Source organism: Macrosteles quadrilineatus, unplaced genomic scaffold (genome assembly GCF_028750875.1).
Source record: "Macrosteles quadrilineatus isolate MER2022 unplaced genomic scaffold, UCM_ALF_1.0 Scaffold_10__1_contigs__length_6754688, whole genome shotgun sequence".
Classification (NCBI taxonomy): Eukaryota; Metazoa; Arthropoda; class Insecta; order Hemiptera; family Cicadellidae; genus Macrosteles; species Macrosteles quadrilineatus.
In genome coordinates this window covers 4,621,505-4,646,797 of record NW_026542603.1, presented here as the reverse complement: position 1 = coordinate 4,646,797, position 25,293 = coordinate 4,621,505, and the positions used below count along the sequence as shown (strand labels likewise).

The 25,293-nt window shown below is 34.6% G+C and overlaps 5 protein-coding genes across 11 annotated transcripts in view; 4 read left to right on the top strand and 1 right to left on the bottom strand.

Annotated features, from left to right (window-relative positions):
• LOC129004719 (uncharacterized) overlaps nucleotides 1–25,293 on the top strand; it is a 372,634-nt gene that overhangs the window by 305,208 nt on the left and 42,133 nt on the right. The window lies entirely within an intron of this gene.
• Nucleotides 2,121–25,293, bottom strand: part of LOC129004718 (eukaryotic translation initiation factor 4E-binding protein Mextli-like) — a 55,357-nt gene continuing 32,184 nt past the window's right edge. For 6 of the 7 annotated variants that reach the window (XM_054433297.1, XM_054433294.1, XM_054433298.1 and 3 more), the window contains one exon: nucleotides 2,121–2,331. In XM_054433297.1, coding sequence (XP_054289272.1) covers nucleotides 2,239–2,331 — 93 coding nt within the window. In that variant the 3' untranslated portion in view covers nucleotides 2,121–2,238. Of the gene's footprint in view, nucleotides 2,332–19,018; nucleotides 23,080–25,293 lie in introns of those variants that run through there. The other variant, XM_054433296.1, reaches the window with a different exon arrangement.
• On the top strand, nucleotides 5,713–11,965 carry LOC129004676 (uncharacterized). The gene is made up of 5 exons (XM_054433235.1): nucleotides 5,713–5,793; nucleotides 7,148–7,234; nucleotides 8,293–9,580; nucleotides 10,433–11,738; nucleotides 11,869–11,965. The coding sequence occupies exons 1-5, from the start codon at nucleotides 5,713–5,715 to the stop codon at nucleotides 11,963–11,965; spliced, it is 2,859 nt and encodes a 952-aa protein (XP_054289210.1).
• On the top strand, nucleotides 11,852–13,744 carry LOC129004720 (uncharacterized). Its single transcript, XM_054433302.1, has 2 exons — nucleotides 11,852–12,613; nucleotides 13,407–13,744. The coding sequence occupies exons 1-2, from the start codon at nucleotides 11,989–11,991 to the stop codon at nucleotides 13,607–13,609; spliced, it is 828 nt and encodes a 275-aa protein (XP_054289277.1). The 5' UTR covers nucleotides 11,852–11,988; the 3' UTR covers nucleotides 13,610–13,744.
• Nucleotides 14,329–15,522, top strand: LOC129004675 (ATP-dependent DNA helicase PIF1-like). Its single transcript, XM_054433234.1, has one exon. The coding sequence runs from the start codon at nucleotides 14,329–14,331 to the stop codon at nucleotides 15,520–15,522; it is 1,194 nt and encodes a 397-aa protein (XP_054289209.1).

Here is a 25,293-nt window from a genome sequence, read left to right as displayed (position 1 = left end):
TTGTTTTTAGCGGAGAGAGTTATACAATATATCACTATTTTAATGAGAACAACGCTACTTAGTTGCATATTTTTGGCTGATTATGAAAGAACAACAAGTGGGTAGAATCAATGACTTTCATATTCTTTGGTTCCATGGACGAATGTGTAGGTGTAGGTAGGTTAGCTCTGCTACGGGCTTTAAACCAGAATCATTTATTAAGATCCCAATGATATGAGAACAGCTGGGTCGGCCGAAATCTACTGACTTTTCTCATGATCAAACTAGTAATCAATTTTTTGATTGTCAGATAAGTAACTCTAACAACAACTCAGCTATCAAATTTTACTTTTAACCCTTTGAGGTCGAATTTTTTCCACATTTTCCGGTTAATTTAGCTTGCCATTCAATCAGCCAGGAAAATGGCGCCCAGCAACCTATACTTGCCATTCGACAAAAAAATAACTTTTTTGATTTTTGAATAATTTTTTTTTTTTTTGGTCCTTGTAGGTCGCCATTTTTGAGCAGTCGGCAAAATGGCGGGCGGCGACCTATACTCGCTATTCGACCGCAAAGGGTTTTCAAGTTATAATAGACTTATTTATAAAGATAGTCCTGCAGATAAAGGTGATTTTTGAAACCCCGAGTTACATTATCCCAAAGCCGTTGGTGATTTAAGAGATTCGAACCCTGACCTTACAAGTATTAGTCACTCCAAGAAGACTTTAACATCCCCTGAAACTATATTTGGTTGCTCTTACAGCAATTTTATTCAAGGAACCATTCAAAACAGTAAATTTTACTGGTTCACAGTATATTGTTACACAGTAAGACTTTGATATCTGAGGTAAGGGAAAACATTCAACCTATCAAGTTTTTTATGTGACGTTCGAGTTATCATGGTTACCAAAACTTGGTAGTAATGAGATGTTAAACACTATGGTACCGGTACGTCATGACCTTCATAACTCAACTTTTAAATTGCTATACCTTTATAACTCAAGCTCACGCTATTTCTATGCACTTGAGAGTAAATTGTAGAAGCAAGATAAAAATGTATTGTAAAGACACAGTACAGTATTTAATATACTGATTGAAGCCTTTTGCACGGTACAAACCAAGTTGACAACAATAATTTAGATAAAGTTGCTTGTTTATTTCAAATAGGCTACTGTATGAAATGCAAATCAACAATTATTTTGAAATAAATAGGCCTAGTACTGTGTTTGTTCCATCAAAACAAGACTTTTTGTTATGCTTGAAACCAAATTTTCATCACTTTCAGCTGTTACCTGTTTTAACCAGGGTTTCATATTTATTTTTGTTGTTGTATGTCAACATTTTACATTTACTGACGACATGACGTCCAATACCCACAAATTTCCACAACTCAACAAGAGTTAAAAAGAGCTAACTAGCACAGTAGGGCATAAAACTTGGAGTAATGAAGCAAATCATGAGAACTACGAATTATAAAGGTACACTTTGAATTATTGAGGCTTTTGAACGAGGACCTTCGAGTAATAGAGTACCTAAATTACATATCACAAAATGTCAAAACTCATTTTATCAAGGTTAAATATTTAAAAAGTTATAATGGTATTTTCAACAATGCGGTTTACCAGGATATCAAGGGGATTATGATAATTTGAGATAAAAAATAGTCCAAGATATCTAGGTACGAGTTATTAAGGTCCTACTGTAAAGTACTCTGTAAACTGTAAAGTAAAACAGAGTAGAACTGTGATGGTAGGAATTCTAACCATTACCTCATTATCAATGTAAATTGTTCAAGATGGAGGTTTTGTATTCTCTATAAACTGTTTTCGTTACTGTCCATAACAGATTAAACTTATCCAATACAGTTATATTGGTGTATATTATTGTACACACTAGGGGAGTAAAAAATAAGCCCATAATGCTCCTACAAGAATTCCCACTCAATTGAAATTGTTCAACATAAAGGGTTTGTATCCATCTTATTTATTTACCTTTACAAAAGAAATTCAAAAGATATTTCAAGGGCTTAAATATTGTAAGAACTAAAACTGAACAGTTAAAGTTCAGTACTTCTATTAGAAAGTAGTAACAAACATGGCTTTGAATTTTTAAATAGTTGTGATCCATTGAAACACAGCAAATATATTCTCAAAATTGTATTGCTTACAACTGTAGACAAAAACTATTATTTGTTAGGTGAATGGTTAGGGTGACAATATGACAAGTATACTCCTGGATGTGCAATTGATGATCCCAAGATTAATCGGAGTCATCGTTGGGACACTGAGACGGGCTGATGACTGCAGACGACACTGGACGAGCTAAAAACGCTGCAGGGTTGAATGGAACTTGCTGTAAAAACAAATATCATAAGTTATACAGTCTATTAATGATTATAGGAAATGGAAAATGGAAAGCAAAGCATAACAGGGAGTTGAGAGAGTTGTATAGGGATCCAGATAATGTAGCCAAGATGAGAAATAAAAGATTTAGGTGGGCCCATGTGTTTAGAAAGGAAGAGGGCTTCTTAGTGAAAAACCCCCTAATCAACAACCCCGACGGTAGAAGACCTCCTGGAAGGCCCAACTGAGGTAGAAAGATCAAGTAAGAAAATACCTGAGAAGAATGGGAAGAAGCAATAAATCGTGAAATCTGGAGGCAGTGTGTTGGCAAGGCAATTAATTTTAAATCTTACAATCTAGCGGAGAGAAAAAAAGTATCTAAAAAGGTATCCATTGATGCTGACCAACATTCTTTAAAACCAAATGACAGGTGAATTATAATAGTAACAGCTGATTCTTTAGATGAATATTTGACCAGTCAAAGAGGACATAATTGAAAATGGATTTTAAATAGCATTGACTACTTTTAGTAATAAACTTCAAACCTGATTGAGGTTTGATAATCACTCTGATCTGCAATCATCAAATTATATCTATAGTATATATCATATATATATATATATCCATAAAAAAATGTATCCATCATCAGATAACCACTAATTAAAAGATAAACATAGTTTTCTATTTTCAAGTACACGTACCGAACTTGCCTATTTCTTTGGAAATGTTGATTACTCTGATTATAAATACATATACAGTAGGACCTCACTAACTGGACAGTCAAAAGCTGACAGGGTGCACAAAATATAAGCTATTTCCCCAGAACATTTAGTTTTAATATACATTCAACTCAACATTTCTTTGAGGATTGTTTACTCAACATGTAAAAATACTCATGTTTGTAATAAAATTGTATGTAAAAATTAGTCTGTTATGAATTTATTTATTAAAACCCATTACAAATTCCAATATCTTGGATAACTAGACAAACCTCCAAGTCCACAAATAGTCGAATAAGTGAGGTATTACTGTACTTTTATTTCATAGATTTACTTACCTAGTAAAAGGTTGAAATGAATGGAACAGGAATCAAGCAAAGCACGCAAAGTACACACACCAAAAGTTGGAAACCAAATAAGCCAGTTAGTTTCTACCTGTACTGCAACTGCTGTTGAGGATTGAAATGAGTTCCCAGGAATACTTATTATAGAATAACATAAGCATTAGTAAAGTTTGAACAAAATATTCACACAAACACTTTGAACATAAGATTTCTCTAAAGATATACTATAGAGTAGGGTAGTATAAATTGAGTACACAAAATATGTTGTATTCTTAATTGCCTGAATGTTAATTAATTAGCTAAATCATTGGCTTAAAATCTTACTCAAGAAATTTTAATCTTTGCAAATCAGCTGAACCAATTAGAAGTTAGTAATCAGTAGGTATCACAACAACAATAAAATTAAAATTACCCAAACTTAGAATAATTATACTGAGTATATAGGAGTAATTATTATTATTATCCTATAATCTAATATGAGCAATGTTTGCTTGTATGTATGTATGCTTGCTTGCACAAAGATCTCGAAAACGGCTCCGACGATTTTCTTCAAATTTTGTAAATAGTTTATTTCTGGCCTAAAAACGAGTTTACTGAAGTTAGAACTGCCAACAAAAATCTAATTACGTAGAAAAATGGAACTGAAAATCACATTTTTTTAACATTAGTCTTATGGGTTGCTAGGTAACCATGTTGGCTGAATTAAATAACAAGGAAAAAGTAAACAACAGACTTGAAGTTGTAGCATGTGTTCATAATAAGCCTACTACCCACAGTATACAAGCAAATTACAAATACAGTACAAAAGGAAAAACATCAGTTAGTTGTTACTATTAAGCAAAGATTATACTGAAGATTACTCGATACAGTACATTGTTTGTAGTAAAGGCTAGCAGTGCGGAGTGTAGGAAGTCCGCGGCATTTGGATTAATGTATCTAAAATACTAAAATGCTACGGGTATATTTCCCATCCTTATGGAACAGCTGAAGCCAATTTTATTGTTAGTTCTGTCCAGTTTTCTGTAGATGTCGTTTTTTGTTTACAATTTGTTTATATTATTTTAGGGTTAGTTTCTCATTATTTGTGTCTCACCGTTTGGTTATATAGCTAGGGGACGAGTTATTGTTTATGATTAGATAGTTTTATTTGGTTAAACGAGGGTTTAAATTACTGAAGTTAGAACTGCCAACAAAAATCTAATTACGTAGAAAAATGGAACTGAAAATCACATTTTTTTAACATTAGTCTTATGGGTTGCTAGGTAACCATGTTGGCTGAATTAAATAACAAGGAAAAAGTAAACAACAGACTTGAAGTTGTAGCATGTGTTCATAATAAGCCTACTACCCACAGTATACAAGCAAATTACAAATACAGTACAAAAGGAAAAACATCAGTTAGTTGTTACTATTAAGCAAAGATTATACTGAAGATTACTCGATACAGTACATTGTTTGTAGTAAAGGCTAGCAGTGCGGAGTGTAGGAAGTCCGCGGCATTTGGATTAATGTATCTAAAATACTAAAATGCTACGGGTATATTTCCCATCCTTATGGAACAGCTGAAGCCAATTTTATTGTTAGTTCTGTCCAGTTTTCTGTAGATGTCGTTTTTTGTTTACAATTTGTTTATATTATTTTAGGGTTAGTTTCTCATTATTTGTGTCTCACCGTTTGGTTATATAGCTAGGGGACGAGTTATTGTTTATGATTAGATAGTTTTATTTGGTTAAACGAGGGTTTAAATTACTGAAATAACAAGAAACAAATTGTAAACAAAACACGACATCCATGGAAAACCAGACAGAACTAACAATAAAATTGGCTTCAGCTGTTCAATAAGGATGGGAAATCTACTAAGAGACTATGTTTTATCATGTTCTATCTATGCTTAAATGCTAAGAGAAGGGTAAGATATTTATGTAGTATGAAATTATGGAAAAGTGGTATGTCAATTGTATGAGCTTCATGCAAGCGCATACATTGGTAACTATATCTCAACTCTAGAGGTAAAAAGTGTATTACTATATCACTAGCTCGAAAGAAGTCGATTAAATTTTAATCTTATTGTGGCCAACTTGGTTTAAAATCTACCTAGAGTCGACTCAATCCGATTGGATTGTATTATGTCATTATGTAATACGGCAAAACTAATACTGAAATGAAAATGGCAAAACTAATACTGAAATAATGTTGCATTATGCACATGTGGTTTAAAAAGTCACATGTTTGTGATTAACGTATCAACAATAGAGTTTGGTTTGTAAACATATTGCCTCAAAAGATTCGTTACTAGATGGAAATGTACTCAACAAAAAATCTGAAATCATGAAAAGAGGACGACCACCAAATAAAGGTTTGAAGAAGTTGGGGAATTTCTTTAAAAGGCACAAAGCTGATGAAGAACAGGTAAGCTATAAAATATATACCTTTATTAATTTAATTACATACATTAAGTTCGTGTGGTATGTCATTACTAAGTAGCTTACACCACGAATACAGAAATTGGAATAGAGTTGCTTATTTTATATTTCTCTATAGCTCATTGTGTATAAGGTACTTAAAAAGTTAGATGACAATTTTTATGATTGGTAGTTAAAAGTTATTAGGCTTAACTAATTAAAACTGATCCATTACTTGATTATATATGATATCAACGTTCTTCAAAGAACATAACATTCTTTTTTATTTAATTGCAAAGCTAATGGACACCCGGTTAGCCTAAACGTTATAGAGTCCCAACTAGGAGAAAATGTGAGTTTTTTTTTTATTTTGTAAACATCGTTATTAACATTAGTTACATATTTCATTTAGGATTGATTAAAACTATTCTATAACGGTAGGATAACTAAGGAATAAACTTATTTGTTTGAAAACAAAATTTGAGTTCTTAACTTTTGTCCAACTGATTGTCCAACTGGTCAATATGGTTAAATAAATATAATGATATCAGTTTCTCTAATAAATTTAAGTAGTTAGGCAAGCTCATGAGGAATTTAAGGTATGTTTTCAATACTTCAAAACCTGTGTAGATAAGAATGGCTTTGTAGCCTATGAGCTAGCATCCAGCAATTATCATTATTATTATTTGTAAAATCTAATATCATTCAGGAATTTGTTCTATTGAAGTAGCAAGAGTGTTTTAAGTAGAAAGTTTGTGCCTTTTTCACCCAAACAATAGAGAAGCAGGTCGTAAGTTGAATGTGACATGGTGTGGAGACCGTCTTGAGCATTGTCCTACACACAAATATCTTAGTGTCATACTTCGGTCCAAAAAAGCTTCATATCACGGACACGAGTTCTGGATGGATCACTCTCAAGCAATCGGGTGGCAAGGTGGGAGGCCAACCCTCGCATACCAGCCAGGGAGGAACTGGCTATGCCTTCATCACGGTGTGGAAGACTCTAGCTAGATCGAATCAGGGTCGAGGTACAGTACCAAAATGCAAGACAAACATGCAGAAATGGGTCTCTTACATCATCACATGACGAAGAAAACATCTTGTGTGCGTGTGGTGTTGTTCAGGATCCCGGCCATCTACTGATGTCCACGCCTAGACCAGTCTTGCACATTAGATGACCTTTTACAAGCGAATAACAAAGCCATATCGGTAGCTAATTTCTGGAAAAGCAAAGTCTGATTTCCGGACACGGAAAGTAAGTAGCCTAAGTAGCATGAGGAGGAAGAGGGTTAGTTACAATTTTTTAGGACCTTTATAGCTTAAATTTACTTTCATTGATAACACATTTTTTTATATTTTAGGTTGCAAAAGAACTTGAACCTGAACCTGAACCTGAAGGACCTGAGGGGTCTGGTGTATGTGTCTTAGAAGTTCAATCTGAACAAAATGTGAGTTGTTATTATCATCTCAACCGTATTATTAATGTAAAATTATTCAAAACAATTAATTAATTTAGTTTAAAAATATTATTTTGTGATAAATTAATAATACCAATAACCAATAAAGTAAGTAATCAGTCACCAATTTTACGATGATCGAAAAATAGCTTACACTTAGATACTGTACAATGAAAATTACCTTTCCAACAAGCATAAAAGACAAATATTTTAATTTCAGATCCCAAATGGAGTGCGCGTGTTAAATGATCAATCAGATAAAAATGTGAGTATGAGTATGATTAGATAGTTTTATTTGGTTAAACGAGGGTTTAAATTACTGAAATAACAAGAAACAAATTGTAAACAAAACACGACATCCATGGAAAACCAGACAGAACTAACAATAAAATTGGCTTCAGCTGTTCAATAAGGATGGGAATAAGGATGTTCGTAATTTTGCAGTACTATACCTGAACCGCATTGTTACGGTACTAATGAATAATTTAAAAAAATTGAACCGTTCATTTTGTGGTTAATTCATATTTGAAATAACATTTAATGTACTGTAGAAAATTATGAATTTAGTTCAAACAGAAAAATGTAAAAAATATATTCTTAACACGCAAAAGAATCTGTCATCATTGTTTTTATATGTGGTTAAAAATTGCATAACTCGATTTTTTGGACAGTGTAAATGGCTTTTGTACCGGTACCCAAAGACTGCCATAGAAAGATAACGTTTGCCCAAAGTAACCATTAATGGTAGATAGGAGAGAGGATACTCATATATTTTCATGAATTTTTACTGTGTAGTAAACAAATAGACCTCTGTTATTGTTTGTTGAAATTGTTATACATTTATGTTTATTTTCCATGATGATTAGTTATTCTGATTCTGGTATTGGAGTATGCCAAGAGTAAGATATAATGCAACAAGTGTAGACAGGAATTTTATATTCTAAAATTGGCCAGGTGATGCTTAAATTTTTACTCTCAGTAGACTAGGATACAAATTTTGCAGTATTACAAATTAACGTAACCTTAATACAGATTTTTTATTTGTACAGCTGATGACTTCCAATAAACCCATTAGATGTGCGAAGATAAGGGCTCTGGAGATAATTTCAGATGTAAGTGCTCAAATATGTCAGTCTATGGTGGAAGAAAGGGTAAATTATTTTGAGCAAATAAGAATATCAGAAGACAGCCAGGTTCGTGCCATTCGCCTTGAGGAACAGCGACAAAGAGACGCCAACCGCAGGGCTGCCGAGGAGGAGGACAAACGAGCACGACGCCTCGAAGAACAGCGGCAAAGAGATGTCAACCGCAGGGCTGCCGAGGAGGAGGACAAGCAAGCACGACGCCTGAAAGAACTGCGGCAAGCAGCCGCTATCCGTAGAGCCGCCGAGGACGAAGACGAGCGTGTTCGACGTCTGAAAGAACTGCGGCAAGCAGCCGCTATCCGCAGAGCCGCCGAGGACGAAGACGAGCGTGTTCGACGTCTGGAAGAACTGCGGCAAGCAGCCGCTATACGCAGAGCCTCCGAGAACGAAGACGAGCGTGTTCGACGTCTTGAAGAACAGAGGCAAATAGATGCCAACCGCAGGGATGCTGAAGTGGTTGACGAGCGTGCTCAACGCCTTCTAGAACAGCGTCGTCGTACAGCTGAAATTCGACAGAATTCTCAGCGTAGTCGACTTCCAACCTATAAAGCCGCTGCATCAAGTCTCGTAGAGTACAGCAATTTGGGAATGTATGACATTGCATGTGTTCATTGTGGTGCTGTTCATTTTTTGAAAGAGAGAGTGCAGAACAGAATTCACCCTAATTCGTTTGGTGACTGTTGCCTTCATGGTCGCATTGAACAAGCTGCGCCAGAGTTTCCCAATGAATTGGCATTGCTGTACACAAAACAACACAGACTAGCCAAACAGTTTCACGATAAAATTCGAAATATTTCTGCCTGTTTTGCTTTTTCTTCATTCAATGTTGCTGATGACAGGACTTTCAATAGTAAAGGTATTTATACATTTACTGCTGGTGGACAAGTGTATCACAAGTTAAATTTGGCGGCTCAGCCAGTCAGCAACAGTGAGGGTGATTTGGAAAGACCTAGATATGGCCAAATGTACTTCATTGACCCGGAAACAGCCGTTGCAGAACGTATGAATGAACCAATGAATCAAGGCATCAATCAAGAACTAATACAGATTTTAGAGGAGGTCATGAGAAGTCAAAACCCATTTTCACAGGCTTTTATGATGATGAGAGAGATAGTTGAGGAAAACAATCAACGTGCTGCAGCTCTTGGTGTCCAACCACCCCATGTCCACCTCCTGTTTGCTGAACGTGCAGGTAAAATAATACTGTTTTCTCTAATCACAATTATTTTGTATGTTATTTGTAGTTGCTACAAAAATATAAAATCAGAAATACAAAATAAACAGTAACTAAACATAAAAACTTATGCAAACTTATCAAGTAAGATGTCTCGTGTTACTCCTCCATAAATGTGATGACTCTGAAGGGAAATTTAATTAAAGGGCGCCACAACTAACGTTTTGTTGCAATCTCAGTACTAAACTCTGAAAAATTCCACATAAGCATAAGCAAACAAGCCGTAGCCATTTTTATTTCCTTTCTCTTCTCTTCTCCGTAGCTATTCTATATTACATGTAAGAATGACTACAACAGACTGTTAAAATAATAAAAACAAAACTTGGTAATCTCTGCTCTTTCAGATGGCACCAGTTTAATTTGTCTACGATCATTAATAAAGTAGCTTTGAACAATTAAGAGTGCGGCATTAATTTTGGGACATAATAAACTTTGTTATTAAGCGTAACGCAATTTATAAACTTGACATTTTTCTGAATGAGGTTTTTATAATCAATAATTTCATCAAAACAACTTTATTGAAAAGAGGATTTTAGTACATTTGTATTTTTGAAGAGTCGTCAAATACTATTATTCATTTACTGGATTAAATGAACACTCTACAATTAATTCAGTCTTTTTTTATTTTTATAAATGAATAATCTTTAAACTTTAGCAAGACTATACGGGTATGTTTCAAAAGTAAAGTTATGTATGAGAAAAATATGGAATGTACCTACATTTTGTGTCATTTTTCTCTTAGAACTAAATAATGATTAAAGTTAAGATTTTTTGTTTTTCATATCATTAATTTATGATGTTTACTTTTAGGTGATGATCCCAGGCGATTCAACTCACCAACTTATAATGAAGTTGCTGCTGTAATTACATTAAATGCAGACCAAAGCATCCCGGAAAATGAGATGGTTATTAAGGAGCGAGGAAAACAGTTAATAACGCTCAAGAACATTGACAGCCGAGTAGAACCATTCACCTACCCTCTCCTCTACCCAAAAGGAACTTTTGGGTTTACTGTAGGGCTTCCTCTTAAAACGCCTTATGCAAGCCGTGCACACATGACGAGGATGGAGTTGGCTCAATACAGGTTAGCCTTTCGTCCAGAACAAGCCAAGGCTCTTCCTCCTGAACCATTGCTAGAGGGATTAGATCTAAGGTCGATTGGATTTAATGCTCTCCACTTTGGTGGTAGACTGTTTCAACAGTACGTCGTGGACACATACATCCGTGTTGAACGTGATCGTATTCAGTGGATCAAATATAACCAAAAGAAACTTCAAGCTGATCAGTATGCAGGAGTAACACATTTTCTAAATGAATTGGCTGAAAAGAAAAATGCTACAGTTGCTGAAAAACTGATTTTACCATCATCTTTTCCCGGATCAACGAGATATTTCACTGAACACTTTGAAGACGCTATGGCAATTGTCCGAAGGTTTGGCTCTCCAGACTTTTTTATCACAATAACGTGCAGTCCAACATGGCCAGAATTAAAAGAAGCTGCATGTATTGAGCTCTCTGATGGTTCTAAACTACAACAGTTTGCCCAAGAAAGACCTGACATTGTGGCTAGGGTAGCCAAATTGAAATTTGACAGCATAGTTGAAGATATCAGTAAGAAACAGATTTTTGGGAAGTCTTCTGCTTTTGTTTACACTATAGAATTCCAAAAACGAGGATTACCCCACCTACATCTTCTTGTCATCATGGCAAATGAAGACAAACTCCGGTCTCCAGAGGAAGTAGACACTTTCATTTCGGCAGAAATTCCTAATGATGACCCAGTTCTAAGGGAGTTGGTCCTCAAATGGATGATTCACAATCCATGTGGCGAAGTTAATCCGTCTGCATCATGTATGGAGAATAAGGGTGGATCAGCTAAATGCCGCTTTGGATTCCCCAAAGCTCATCAAGAGTTTACGTCAATTGTTGACAACAAAAAACCGAATTATAAGAGACAGTATGACCCACAACTGGATCCAAATAACCCAGAATTTTCTCACGTCCATGCGGTGTACCGCAAAAACAGTGATGGACAAAAAGTTACACGGGACAATAGACATGTTGCTCCATACAATGGCTATTTACTGAAGAAATACATGTGTCACATAAATATCGAGTATGTTGGTAGTGTTAGAGCCGTTAAGTACCTCTATAAATACATTTATAAAGGACATGACTGCGCAAATGTAAAAATTGTTGAAAATGTGGCCCGAATAATGTATAATGAAGCAGAAACATTTGTTGAGGCACGTTATATTTCGCCCCCTGAAGCATGTTGGAGGCTGGCTGGAAATGAAATCCAAAGGAAAAGCCATTCGGTGCAACGTTTGGACATCCATCTAGAAGGTCAGTACCGTGTGGGAAACATGGAACAGACACAAGAAGATGTAGCGGACACTGGCCTGAAAGGGTCCACCTTAGAGGCGTACTTTAAACACAACTCTAAACTTCACATAGAAGAAGAGAATGGGAATGAAGTAATCTACTACTTCTACTGGCAGATGCCAGAAAAGTACAAATGGTTAGGCAAAACAAGTGAATGGGTGGTACGACAGCGAAGCTCAAAAACTATTGGAAGGATCCACACCGTGAACTTGGTGGCCCAACCTGAACTTTATCACTTGAGAATGCTCCTCTTTCATACCAAAGATGCCAAAAGTTTTGAAGACCTTAAATTTGTAAATGGGACTGCCTATTCCACTTATAAACAAGCATGCCTGGCAAAAGGCCTTACATATGATGACCAGCAATGGATTGATGGGCTGCGGGAATCCGCTTTGTCAAAGATGCCGAGTGTCATGAGGACACTCTTTTGTCAAATCTTGATTCTCGGATCACCAGAAAACCCTAAACGTCTCTGGGATATGTTTAAGGACGAGTTGGCAGAAGATTTTCTTAGAGAAGCAGAGATTTCTGGAACCCCTCTAGAAGATGCTTACAACAGAGCATATAGAATCATAGCTTACAAGCTAAATACTGAAGCTACAGAAGGTAATAATCAACTTATAAATATTACTTATTACAAAACTTAAATTAAGTTTATTTTGGGTGTATACCCCTTCAAAATTTGTAATATATTTATTTATATTTTATTTTAAATGATAATATCTTTCTCTTAAACTGACAGCGAGTAGGTTAGCCATGCCAATGGTCGATGAATGTTGTCTATTGGTCTACCAAAGTTAAATATCAATCTTTAGTGAATTCCTTCAACATATCATACATAATACCATATCAATATTCAATTATTTTAATGTCTTTAAAAGTAATTTCAAAATAATTAACAAAGATGGTCTAATACAGTCCTTACTATTATTTATTAATCACAAATTTATAAAAAACAGATGATTTCAGAATCAAACCTTTGCAGATATTTTTATAACAGTCTTTAAAAACTAACCTAAAATATGTTAATTTAATATAAAAAAAGGGTTGGAAATTAGTGTGTGTTTTAAATAAGAGAGCACAAACCCCATTTAATCATATTATTCACTCATGAATAATACATTCATGACACACATTATTCTAACCATTGTTGTAAACAGTACTTTAATTTGGGAGATATCGACCTTGAAACATACATAATTGCGGATCTTCCAGCAAAATAAATCGTCTTAATAACAAACATTTTGAGCCTTTGGGTGGTGATTGATCACCTATAATTACTCCCAATTATTTACCCAAATTCTTTCAGCTTTATTAACTTATCGTTATTTGTGATGTGTTCCAAAAACTTTAATGACACTTTTTAGAAATTTTTAACACTTAAACGTGCTTATTTTAGGACGCAACTTCCGTTTTTGGGTAGAGAACTATGGAATGGATGATATTAACGACTTCGAGATGAATGAGGAGGTTTTTAACGTAGGGCAATCTCATGAAATTGGCCATCGCCTCTACAACAACCTCAATGATAAACAGAAGGAATTTGTTGATGCTGTCATCCAAACACTTGATGATGAGAGTTCAGGTACAGTACACTGTTAATAAACTGAGAAATTCAGGTGCGAGAATACCTAGGATACCACTAATAGCATTGAACATATGTTTTAGCAATTCCATTTAACCAATGTTAAATAATGTTTATTTTCGGGCCAAAAACGTCATTTGTTGATGTTTATGATCCATACCGGGTATTTTTCTAGTAATCGTGTAGGATACCAATAACCTTGAATAATAGGGAGGTTACTTCAATATTTAGAACAGTATGTTTTGAAACTATTTAAATAATGGTCAAGCCTTTTTTTATTTACAAGTAAATGACATAGTTAGTTATCAAAATACAGTTTCAGTTTTGAAATAAAACATATGGTTAACACATATTATTTGTTGCAAAAAAAAGAACAAAAAAAAACAGAATCCTACTGCATCAGCTTTTAGAAACCCGCAGACTTGGATAATATAAGCTAGGATAATAATGAAGTTAACTGTAAATTGTACATTTTTGTTTTTAATCAATGTCATCTGATTTAATTCATTTTTTAGCTTAAATTTTGTATACTATCTTTCTTTATACTATTCAAACAATGTCACCAGTTTTAAAATCCTGACAGTAACAAAACATAATGTTGTGATAGTACACATGAATTGATTTGTTTTCAGGACCAAAATGTTTCTTCCTTGATGGACCTGGAGGTACAGGGAAAACATTTGTCTACAATACATTGTACCACCTCTGCCGAAGTCGAAACATCATTGTTAAATGCATGGCATTTACAGGCATTGCATCCATACTTCTGCCAGAAGGACGCACAACCCACAAGACATTTGGTCTTAAAGTTCCTTTGACTAATGATTCAAAATCATCAATCAAACGTGGATCTTCAAAATTCAAGGAATTGGAAGCAGTCAACATGTTCATGATGGATGAAGCACCAATGCTTCCTAAATACGGTCTTGACTGCATGGACGAGCTCCTTCGTGATCTAAGTGACAGGAACTCCCCATTTGGCGGGAAAATAATGATTTTAGGAGGAGATTTTCGACAGTGTCTACCGGTCCAGCCAAGGGCAAATCGTACCGAACTTCTAGACCTTTCCATCAAGAAAAGTGTTCTCTGGAGGTACTTCAGGGTTTTCTCTCTGGAACAAAATATGAGAGTTGATGCGGAAGAGGAGTGCTTTGCTAGGTACCTACTGAAACTTGGAAATGGAGAGCTTGATACCAACGCTGATAGTGAAATTGAACTCCCTAATGACATCATCACTAATACTAATGACATTGTTAACGAGATCTATGGAGAATGTCTCTCCGACGGAAACTTTGAGGACATGAAGGATCGAGCAATTCTTGCACCCCTAAACAAGGACGTCGACACAATTAACAACACCGTTATCAATTTAATTCCTGGAACCGAGACCATTTATAAAAGTTACGATTCAATTAAAGATGAACCAGAAGGTGCCTTAAAGTTCCCCCCAGAATTCCTAAACTCTATCGAGATTTCAGACCTACCACCACACCAGCTCAGACTAAAAAGTAATACCATTATCATGCTCCTTCGTAACCTTGACGTCTCAGAGGGTCTGTGCAATGGCACTAGACTCATAGTTACAGCACTCTGTCCTAACATAATAAAAGCCAAGATCATCACTGGTGAACACTCTGGCCGAGACGTGCACATACCGAGAATCACCCTTGATTCATGCAAGTCTCAGCTAGGGTGTTCACTACAAAGACACCAATTCCCTATTCGGCCAGCCTTTGCGATGACAATACATAAATCGCAAGGGCAAACATTTAAATATGTCGGCGTCATGCTACAAACGCCTGTATTCATGCATGGCATGCTATACGTTGCATTTTCAAGGGTAAAGCGTAGAAGTGCATTGAAAGTGGTGGTACCGCCAGAAACAGGTGGTCGCACACGCAACGTAGTGTGGACCGAAGTTTTTAATTGATGTGGTTCGTGCATTTGAGAAAAGACTTTTGTTATATTATGAAATTCTATTTTTCTTGCACTATTTTTTATTTGTTTTGTTGAAAACATTTTCTTTGATAGTTAGTTTTATTGAAGGTATGCATTGTACTGTATCAGATGCAGCAAAGTTCTTTACTTGCTCTGCTCTTTAGGGATACTTTAAATGTATTGAAATATTTTGGAATATTTCATTTTTATATAATAATCTTATATTCTTATGTGAGCAATGTTTGCTTGCAGATCAAAAACAGCAAGGTCAAAGGTCGGGGTACCGCAGGGTCCGGTTATGGGCCACATTTGTTTTTAATTTTAATTAATGACATTAGTTTCAATTTAGATTGTAAGTCAACAATTTATGCTGATGACACCTCTTTACTTGTTAGCCATAGAGATTTAGATTGTATGGAAAATGTTGCCAATTCTGTTTTTAAAGATGCTGAAGAATGGTTTACAGTAAATGGATTGTTTTTAAATTCTAAAAAACACAGAGAATATTGGTGACCTTGAAAAAGAATCATGAAAACCATCAATTTGTTCACGATAATGAAAATTTTGTAACATTACTTGGTATAAAAGTAGACTGTAAGCGGTCATAGTCTGACCATATTAATTTTGTAAATAATAAATTGCCCAGAGTTGTACATTTGTTAATAAATCTAAAAAGACATGTTTCCAGTAAATACTTGAAAATGGCATATTTTGCTTTTTATGAAAGTGTTATCTGGTGGATAATCTGAAGTAACGGAGTTGGAATTAAAAAAAATTTAATCAAACAAAAAAAAAACTGTTACAGTTTTGCCGGACTCAGAAAGGTTAGCCCGCTCCAGGCCACTTTTTGTCTCATCGGGGACCCTGACTATTGTACACTTGTATATTTTAGAGGTATTGATGTTTGTCAAAATTAATTTAAATATGTTTTCTGTCAGAGAAAAAATACATGATCATGTAATCAGATTTAGGAATAAATTAGATCAACAAAGGTTTAGGTTAAGTAAATCAATGAATTATCATGTTAATTTAGGTGTAACATTTTTCAACAAGTTACCATTGACTTTTCAGAGTTTGCTTAAAAAAGCATTAAATAGATTGTATAATTGGTTACAATTGAACCCATTTTATACATTGGATGAATTTTTTAATATTAAAATAGAGTCTTCAAGCCTAGCCCAATTTTAGATTTTAAACATTACATGGTTTTTTGTGATGTTAGCTCAATTTAATGTTGCTTGTTTATCAATGTGAATCATATACAACTGTTTATTGAAAAAATTTGTATATTTTGTTGAATGTCTAATAAATGTCTTATTATTTGTCTTATTTGCTTGTATGTATAATTTCGCAAAGTACTTGAAAACGGCTTTGACAACAGCCTTTAAATGTTGGAAATAATTTATTTCTAGCCTAAAAACGTAATTGACGACCACCAACATCTAAGGCAAATTCGCATTTCACTATACAACTCAATATAACAATATACAAATTTAACATTTGCCACATGGGCTGCTAAGTAGTTATGTTGGTTGAACAAAATAATAAGTAAAAAGAAAAACAAAAGACTTGTAACATATTGTGTTTATAATAAGCCAACCACAGTATACTACAATTTACAGTACAAAGGGGGAAACATCATGTTACTATTGAGCAAAGATTACACTAATTTATCTATATAGGGGATATTTTCCCTTATATATTGATTAATTTTCAGTATAATCTTTGCTCAATAGTAATAATTGAAGTTCCTCTATATGAGGTTTTTGCCATTGACTGTAAAATAAAATAATTTGTTGTGGATTGTCAGGTTAAATTTTCCATCATAATAAATGGAAATTCCACTTGAAGTCCGAAATTAGTTGTAAATAAGACTTGATATTGTGAAATCCGTGGATAAGTTAAAGTCGTATTGTGGTTAACCTGATAATAATAAAACACAGCTGGCCTAAAGATATTGCTTTAGCAACACTTAAGTTGCCTTTATATTGCTTTTACAATCGAAATCAACTATACCGGTCCCCCGGTACTTATATTACTATCACAGAATGATAACATATGAACAATTCAATATGATAACATTCAATGATAACATATGATAACATTCAATCATGTAAACATGTAAACAAAAACTTGTTCTGATGGAAAGATGGATCCCTGAGAATCTCGCAAAACAAACTCAAATTATCTAAATATATTATTAATACGCAAGCAGTTTTCTTTTCACAGTCAAAACTCAATAACGGCTTGATGGATTTTAAAGTTTGAGGTGTTAAATCAAAGGTATTTTCAAGTAGATGTGCAAATACGTCTCAGAGTATTAAGAAATAGTTTTTAATGTTAACCACAGACTGCAGGACTTAATTTTGTGTCAATCTGTTGACTAAGTCTGGTTCATAATGAAGAGTTTCCTATCAATACTAGACAACAAAGAGTTTAAGAATAAATATTTAATAAATAATTAATTCTTTTTTTCTATTGTTAAATTGATTTACCTTACATCGTATTTTACTGGTTATCATGTGGTTACAGTTTGATGTGATGAAATGAATGTTTAAAAGTGATTATTCACAGAGCAGTTATCCATTACATTACCATATTATCATGTAATTTACAATGTGTATCAAAATTCCAATTCCTTTATAGTGTTTTCTGTTGTTTGGTTAACTTTCTTATTTCATTTCAATTTAAAATTAAATGCCGCCAGTACGACGAAGAACTGTGAGTGGCTGGAGGGAAAAAGAACATGCAACGGGTTATCTAGTATATTATTACTATACATGTTCTATTATCCTACAAATATGAGGTACTGTACAATGGACACAATTTCTAACTTCAAAATTCAGTAAACTAGTGTAAATATACCACGAAGACAATGAATGGGTCTCAATGAATAGGATTGTAAAATATAGCTTTGAAAAGCCTCTATCATCAGTATTTTATTTTAACCGTTCGCAGACCATGGGTCTTGTGGCTTAAAATGGGTTAATCAAAGTAAAAAAATAACAAATGCCTTATTCTTAGGCTGGTATTTTTTACTATAAAAAATGGTGGAGGTATTTGTTACCCATCCATGAATATCAAGGAATATACAACCAGTCTTTAAAATAAATACAAATACAACAAAAAGTCATACAACACCGACCAGATTGTCTTCATATTTGACTGAAATATTTCTAAAACCATTATGGGAATATCCGTTGCCACCTTTGGTTAGAGAAATATCGGTAAGTGCCCCTCCTCCCCCCCGGAATCATATCATAGGTATAAACACGGGGCATTAGGAACCGAAGTCAGGACTGTTCCGACAGAATCGGGATGGTTGGCAACCCTGCCATCACCCATAAGGGAAGGGTTAGGGTTTCAAATTACAGCAATAATTGTTTGAAACAAGAATTGTGATGTCAAAAAATTGGATAAAATGGAAAAAATCCTTGAACTAGAAAAATACAGGGTTTATAAGAAAATAAGACTTTTTATATCAAATTTATTTTCAACCAGATCAAGTATAAAAAAGCGCACAGCCAAGGTTGTGTTATAGAAATACATCAAATCAATCTTAAACAATTCTAAGGCACAAAATTCTATAGAGAAAATAGAAAACTAAATACATAGGCTGTATTTAACACCCGAAGATATTTAATCCAGACACCAACCTCATCTGAAATATTATAATAGTTGCAAAAGAAATTTTGTATTTGTTATTTTTCCTGTGAAAAGAGCTAGATTATGAGATTCTAAAAATACTGTCTTATAGGATTTTAAATATGTTTATCATCATACAAATGAATGATATTACTGAATGGAAAACTCTGAATTTTTATCGTGGAGTTAGTATTTTTTTTTATTTTGTGATTTGGAATTAGGAAAGATTGTGATGTGGATACTAAGCATAATTTTTGGATGAGCACAGAAATAAAAACAGATAAACAAACTATAAATTGGCAAACTCAGTATTATAGTTTTTTTTTCATAAAATCTAGAGGATCATGTATTCATATACAAAATAGTTAGGGCCTAAAGAAAGTTAAGAAGCCAGGGTCTAATAGATACATGGTAAAATGTAAGACTAAAACAAAATATGTTAATTTAGGAAATGTTAAAACACAGAAGACACATTCAGTATGAAACAGAGGATACATTCAATGGTACACTTAAGTCGTGTCCAGCACCGGTTGCTGTCTAGAGCAAATTCTATTCACTGTCCCCTTCCGCCCTCCTTTCCCCCTCGCCATCACATACTACAGCGCTGATGCTGTAAGAAGACCCTGTGCGCTACAACTGCTGTACAAAAATAAAAATGCTATGTGACCGTCGCCGTTCGGGCTCTTTCTTGCTCGGTAAACTAGTACATTTCTGCCCCAACATACCAGAGCTAAAAGCGCACATTAGTCCCATACGCTTGTATCCTCTGTCTTACTCTTCTGTGGTTTCGCCAGAATTATGTCCTAATTAATATTTGTTGTTGAGCTGTGATGGGACTACTTAAATAATTTAGTCTTACATTATGCCCAACAGCTACGGGGCCTTGAAGAAGTAAGGAAATATCAGAGTTATTTTTTGTGACTTAATCATGTATCTATCAGCCACTGGACTGTGTTTTCTCAGATATTTAGATGAACCGTAATTTCCTTTTTGTTTTGAAAAAAATTCCTTCATTTTAAGACTCTTGTATGTTTTAGTGACAAAATAATATTTGACACTATAACCATATCTGTTCCAAACTACTAACTGAATTTTTGTGACAAATAGTGTAATAGAATGTACAAATGAAAACATAATAAAAATTAAAGGAAAAGACAAACAAAACAAAATATACAAGGGCCTTGGAAATAATATACAAGTATGAAAGTAGCATTCTAATGTCAGCATTTGTTATGATAGGGAATTAAACCATCACTAGGACAAGGTCATTCTGATATAGGACATTAAGTGCATTGTGATTATGAAATTTTGCCTACATCCTATACAGCACCCAGAGTATGAAGAGGTAACTTTCAACGAGCCCTTGTAATAACAAACATAACAAAAAAATTCTAAGGTAATTACAATACGATACATACTTAATATTAGAAGGAATTAACAACAAAAGCCACTAACAAATACATTCAAATGTTACCTTTGGTAAAATCAGCGAGTTACGTGAATAGATTATGGTCAGTTGCTAATGGGTTCTGTATGGATTTTATTGATTTTTGCATCCATAAATAAAATGAAATGTGACAAATACTTAAGAAGACTTATGTAATTCACTGTAAAAATAGAAAATGGATCTAAAACAGGTTTGACCCTGCTTGTATTTTATTGTAATCTAATAAATATGTTCCTAACATTATAAATGTTAAAGGCTTAGGATATTAGCAGTTTTTACAACATTCTATGACCACTGTGGTTGTACGACTTTAACGTTGGTTTATAAATGGAATACATATTAGAGAGCATTTTCTCAATGTAATGGAGCAAATGTGTTACTACGGGAGTAAGACGATGGACTATCACCAATAGAAGAACTAAAAGTATTAATGCTAGAATTAAAAGAAGAAACTAGAAAAAATGGGTTAAAGATTAATGAGGAAAAAACAAAGTAACTCGTATTATCAAGTAAAGAAGAAATTCTGGATAGCAATCTGCAATTTGGTGAGGTAAAATTATCTAGAGATCAAGAATTTTAACTTAGGTAGGGGTAAAGTTTTCTCAAGATAACAAAGAAGAAGTAGAAAGCAGACTGGTAGCAGTGAGGAAAAATTTCTTCTTTGTATCAAAATTAAAGAAGTATTTGAGGGGGCCGTATTTCAGGCCCAATTTTTTCTTGATACGCATTTATTTTCCCGATAATCTGTTCCTGTTAATTTGTTTGTGACCGTGGTAGACTTTGATGATATCTGCGTGACCACAAATAATCTTCACTATTTCACTGTTAATAGAGGAGTTGTGCAATTCATCCGCAATATGTCCAGGATTTTATCGTGACAGCGATCGAGTCAAAGATCATGTCCCAGCAAAATTAAGAATATACGATTTTGTCATAAGCGAAGGAGACAATGTTGGTAATTAAAACACTGTTGTAGGTATGGTAGTGTATGCAACTAGCGTATTCCGCGGCCATAGGTGTCGTTTATGATTTTGCCACGATTGGAGGAGACAAATACGATATTTCCGCACCTGCACAGTATGTTAAATATTTCTTCGCGGCCATAGGAGACGTCCATGAATTCATTGTGATTGGAGGGGTCGAAAAAATGATGTCACTGCGATTGTGCATAATGTTCACTATTTTGCCGTGAACGTAGATGTTCAATAACCCTCCAAAACCGCGGCAGATGTCCACGATTTTACTGTGAACGCAGAAAACGCTTACAATTTGGCCGTGAGTATAGATTTTGTATAAACTGATTGGAAAAGGTCAATTCATTGAGTTAAAGCAATTCCACTGGGTTTTCTAAACCCTTAAGTTCCAAATGAGAATATAGAGGGGACCACTTTTGATTCTAAATACAGCCCTGGGGAGACCTGCAGGCACCAGACCACTACGAAGGCCAAGACTTTGATGGAAGGGAGACTGGTGGTACATCGTTGCGGAGGCTAAAAACCTACTTGTTTGAATGGCCACAGTGGTAATGTAAGGTAAAGGAGCAAACATTATTTCTAGTCAATTGACCACTATTTGAACTTGAATAACTTAGTTTATTTCGTACCTTGGGCCGAAAATGAGGTTTTGCTGGCTCGAGATAGTTTTTAAGTTTGAGACAAAGTCGAGAACTTAAAACGATCGAGAGCTGCAAAACCATTTCGGTCCGTGGTACAAAGGCTATTTTTCACCACACTATACCCTATTATTACCACCATTCACTTCACTACAATAATAATGCACACTTATAGTCAACATAACTACAACTTTAAGGTTATGTGAAGATATAATTTGAGGAATCAGCAAAAATAATAATAAATAGTTGCTAGGCAGCTGTGACAATAAAACAATTCTATTGCAATGTGCATTCATGTTTTAAGAAATCGGGCAGGTGATTTTGCGGCCCTAGGGATGTAAAAACCTGATCGGTCCCCAAATGATGATGACAGCTGGCATGGCCAGCAAAAGGTAACATTCAGCCACCAATTAACGTATGTAAAAATAGCTAAAAACATAATAGTGTGGTGAAAAACATTTAACACAATCTTACAGCTTATAAATTCGCTCAATAATTCTGAGTAAACAGTCAAACAATACAATTTAAAAAGTTGAATCTTGAAATTATTGTATTAATACTAGATAAAACAGTAATAGATATTACCTAGAAGTTTCACACTTAATCAAATAAAGAGTTACCAAAATAATAGGTACAAATTTGATGACCTAAAAACTTATTAGAAGATATTTTAACGAGCTTAATACTATACACCAGTTTTGAATCCTTAAAAATGAATGTATAGAATGAGAGTAAGATGAATAGTCACAGGTGTAGGAAGTAACTAATGTTTGTGATATGCATGTGAATCCTCGTCAGTTTTGATGATTTGTCTGGTGGTTCTTGATCTGACCTTCTGCCACACTCTGACAAAGAAAAGCAAACAAATTGAAGCATCACCAGCACACACAAAACACATCAAAACATGCTTACAATGCATTCCGTCTAACAACCTGAACATTGGTTTAACGACAAAATAAATAATAGCTTTGGGTAATTAAACTGTGTTTACACAAAGCCAGTAGGGCAGGCAGGTTACTTGCCTCTAATGTACGTATTTCAAGTTACCTGAGGAGGCAAGTGACCTGCTCGCCAACCGGCCCCATGTAAACTAGTCTTAGAACTCCATATTCTATGAATTGATCAGGTAGGCACAACCATATTTTATTCAATGAATGCAATTAAAATCAAATTTCTTTTTAACCCTCCAAGTGTCCATAGTTTAGGCCTTAATGTCCACCTATTTTTGGCGCATTTGCAAGGTTTTATTAAAACGGATCTGAGAAGCTTAAAACAATGTTAATTCTAATGTTCTATATACCATTTTGTTTGGAAAATCATGGGCTTCAATATTATATATAAAACATAAGGAACATTTTTTCAAAAAAAAAATTTTTTAGGTAAAAAAAAATATAATTTCGAAAATTTTCAAAAAAAAAATAAGTTCGCGCCTAATGAAATTGTATAAATTATAGGCCTATAAATATTTGAAAATAGCCACTTTGTTCTAAATTTTATGAGGATTACAAATATATAATAATATAAGGAAGTATATTTGCAAATAAATAAGTTATGGGCAAAAAACTGATTTCAGTACATAGCGTTTAGCTAAGAATGCATAGCCTAACCATAGCTAGGAATCTGGCTGATAATTTACATCAATATCACTACCTACTTCTTCAGGATCATCAACCAGCACTTCAAAACCACTTAAATCTTCTTATAATGCACCACGTATATCACTACTTTTGATTTTTAACACTAAAACAATGATAAACGTAATAAAACACATCAGTCATCGGTCCGGGGGAACCTAGCTGTTTACAAATACACGCACGTCAGCTGTCTGCTACAATATTTTCAGAACTAAAATGAATAGCGCTTAGAGACAGACATCTGGAGACAGCTTAGAATGTAACGGAAAGAACGATACCTAACTCGATCCAGTTCAATCCGATTCAGTCAGTTATAGAGCCTTCGCCGTAAACGATGTCTGCTTGTCGAAAAATCGGCAAGTAACACTATACAAAGTGTGGTGCTTGCCGAATTTTCGTCAAGTAACACTGGGAGGGTTAAACTAGTTTTTGTTAGACGCACAATCAAGAGAAGAAATAATTAGAATTCCTAATCAGTGATATTTCTCTTAAGCTACTTTGAATGAAGCCGGTTTAGGTAACCTGCCTGGTTTGCCTGCTTAGTGCCTACTTGCCTTGTGTAAACACGGCTATAATCTTGTTGACTACAATTCAAGGATTTGATCCGATCGTCGGCGATTTTGCCGCTTTGCGAGTGACAATGACGCTGCTATTGCGAGAGATGTTCATGATAGTTCCGCGAACGCAGGAGGCGAAGTCATTTCAACGATCGTGATGTGACCGCGAGTCATACCGACGATCACGTCGTGACCATGAGTCATGAAGACCATCTCGCCGTGACTGCGAGTCATTTCGACTGTGAGTCACAAGTTTCTATACCGTACCTGTAAATTTGTACCCATTTTTTTTGTTTTTATAGATCAGTGCCACAAATGGTAAAAATGATATTGTTTGTCTTTATTGGTAACTGCAATACTCAAGACTTTCTTTTTATACACAGGAAAAAATCCCGTCCCAAACTAAACATTCAATCCCGTCCATCCCTAAAAAAAAAACACTGGAGGGAAGCCTTTTGCAGGACAGTAACTTGTAGTTTTTTTTTTTTTTTTTTTTACATGCACCCACACCTTGATGTTGTCCAGACAAAACCACGATACCAACAGAAATGGTAAGAGTGTCTAGAAGACGATGATTATATTTCTGTGCTTTTTGACCCATTGTCCAATGTTTTAACACTAGATAGGGTATTGCTCGTAAATTTGACATATATGTTGAGTTATCTTTAGTGTTCCACTCCCCACCCCAACCACCAACGCACCCTCCTTCCAGCAGTGCTCTCAGCAGTCAGTTGACATGTGACAGCTGACAGCTGCCTTGGTTGTGTTGTAGTGGTAATGGGTTTCTTTGTGTCACTGCTAGTCGGTTTCTCTGAATGCATATGTCTGACTTGCGTGTCAATACTCTTTGTGTAAAATAAAATAGAAT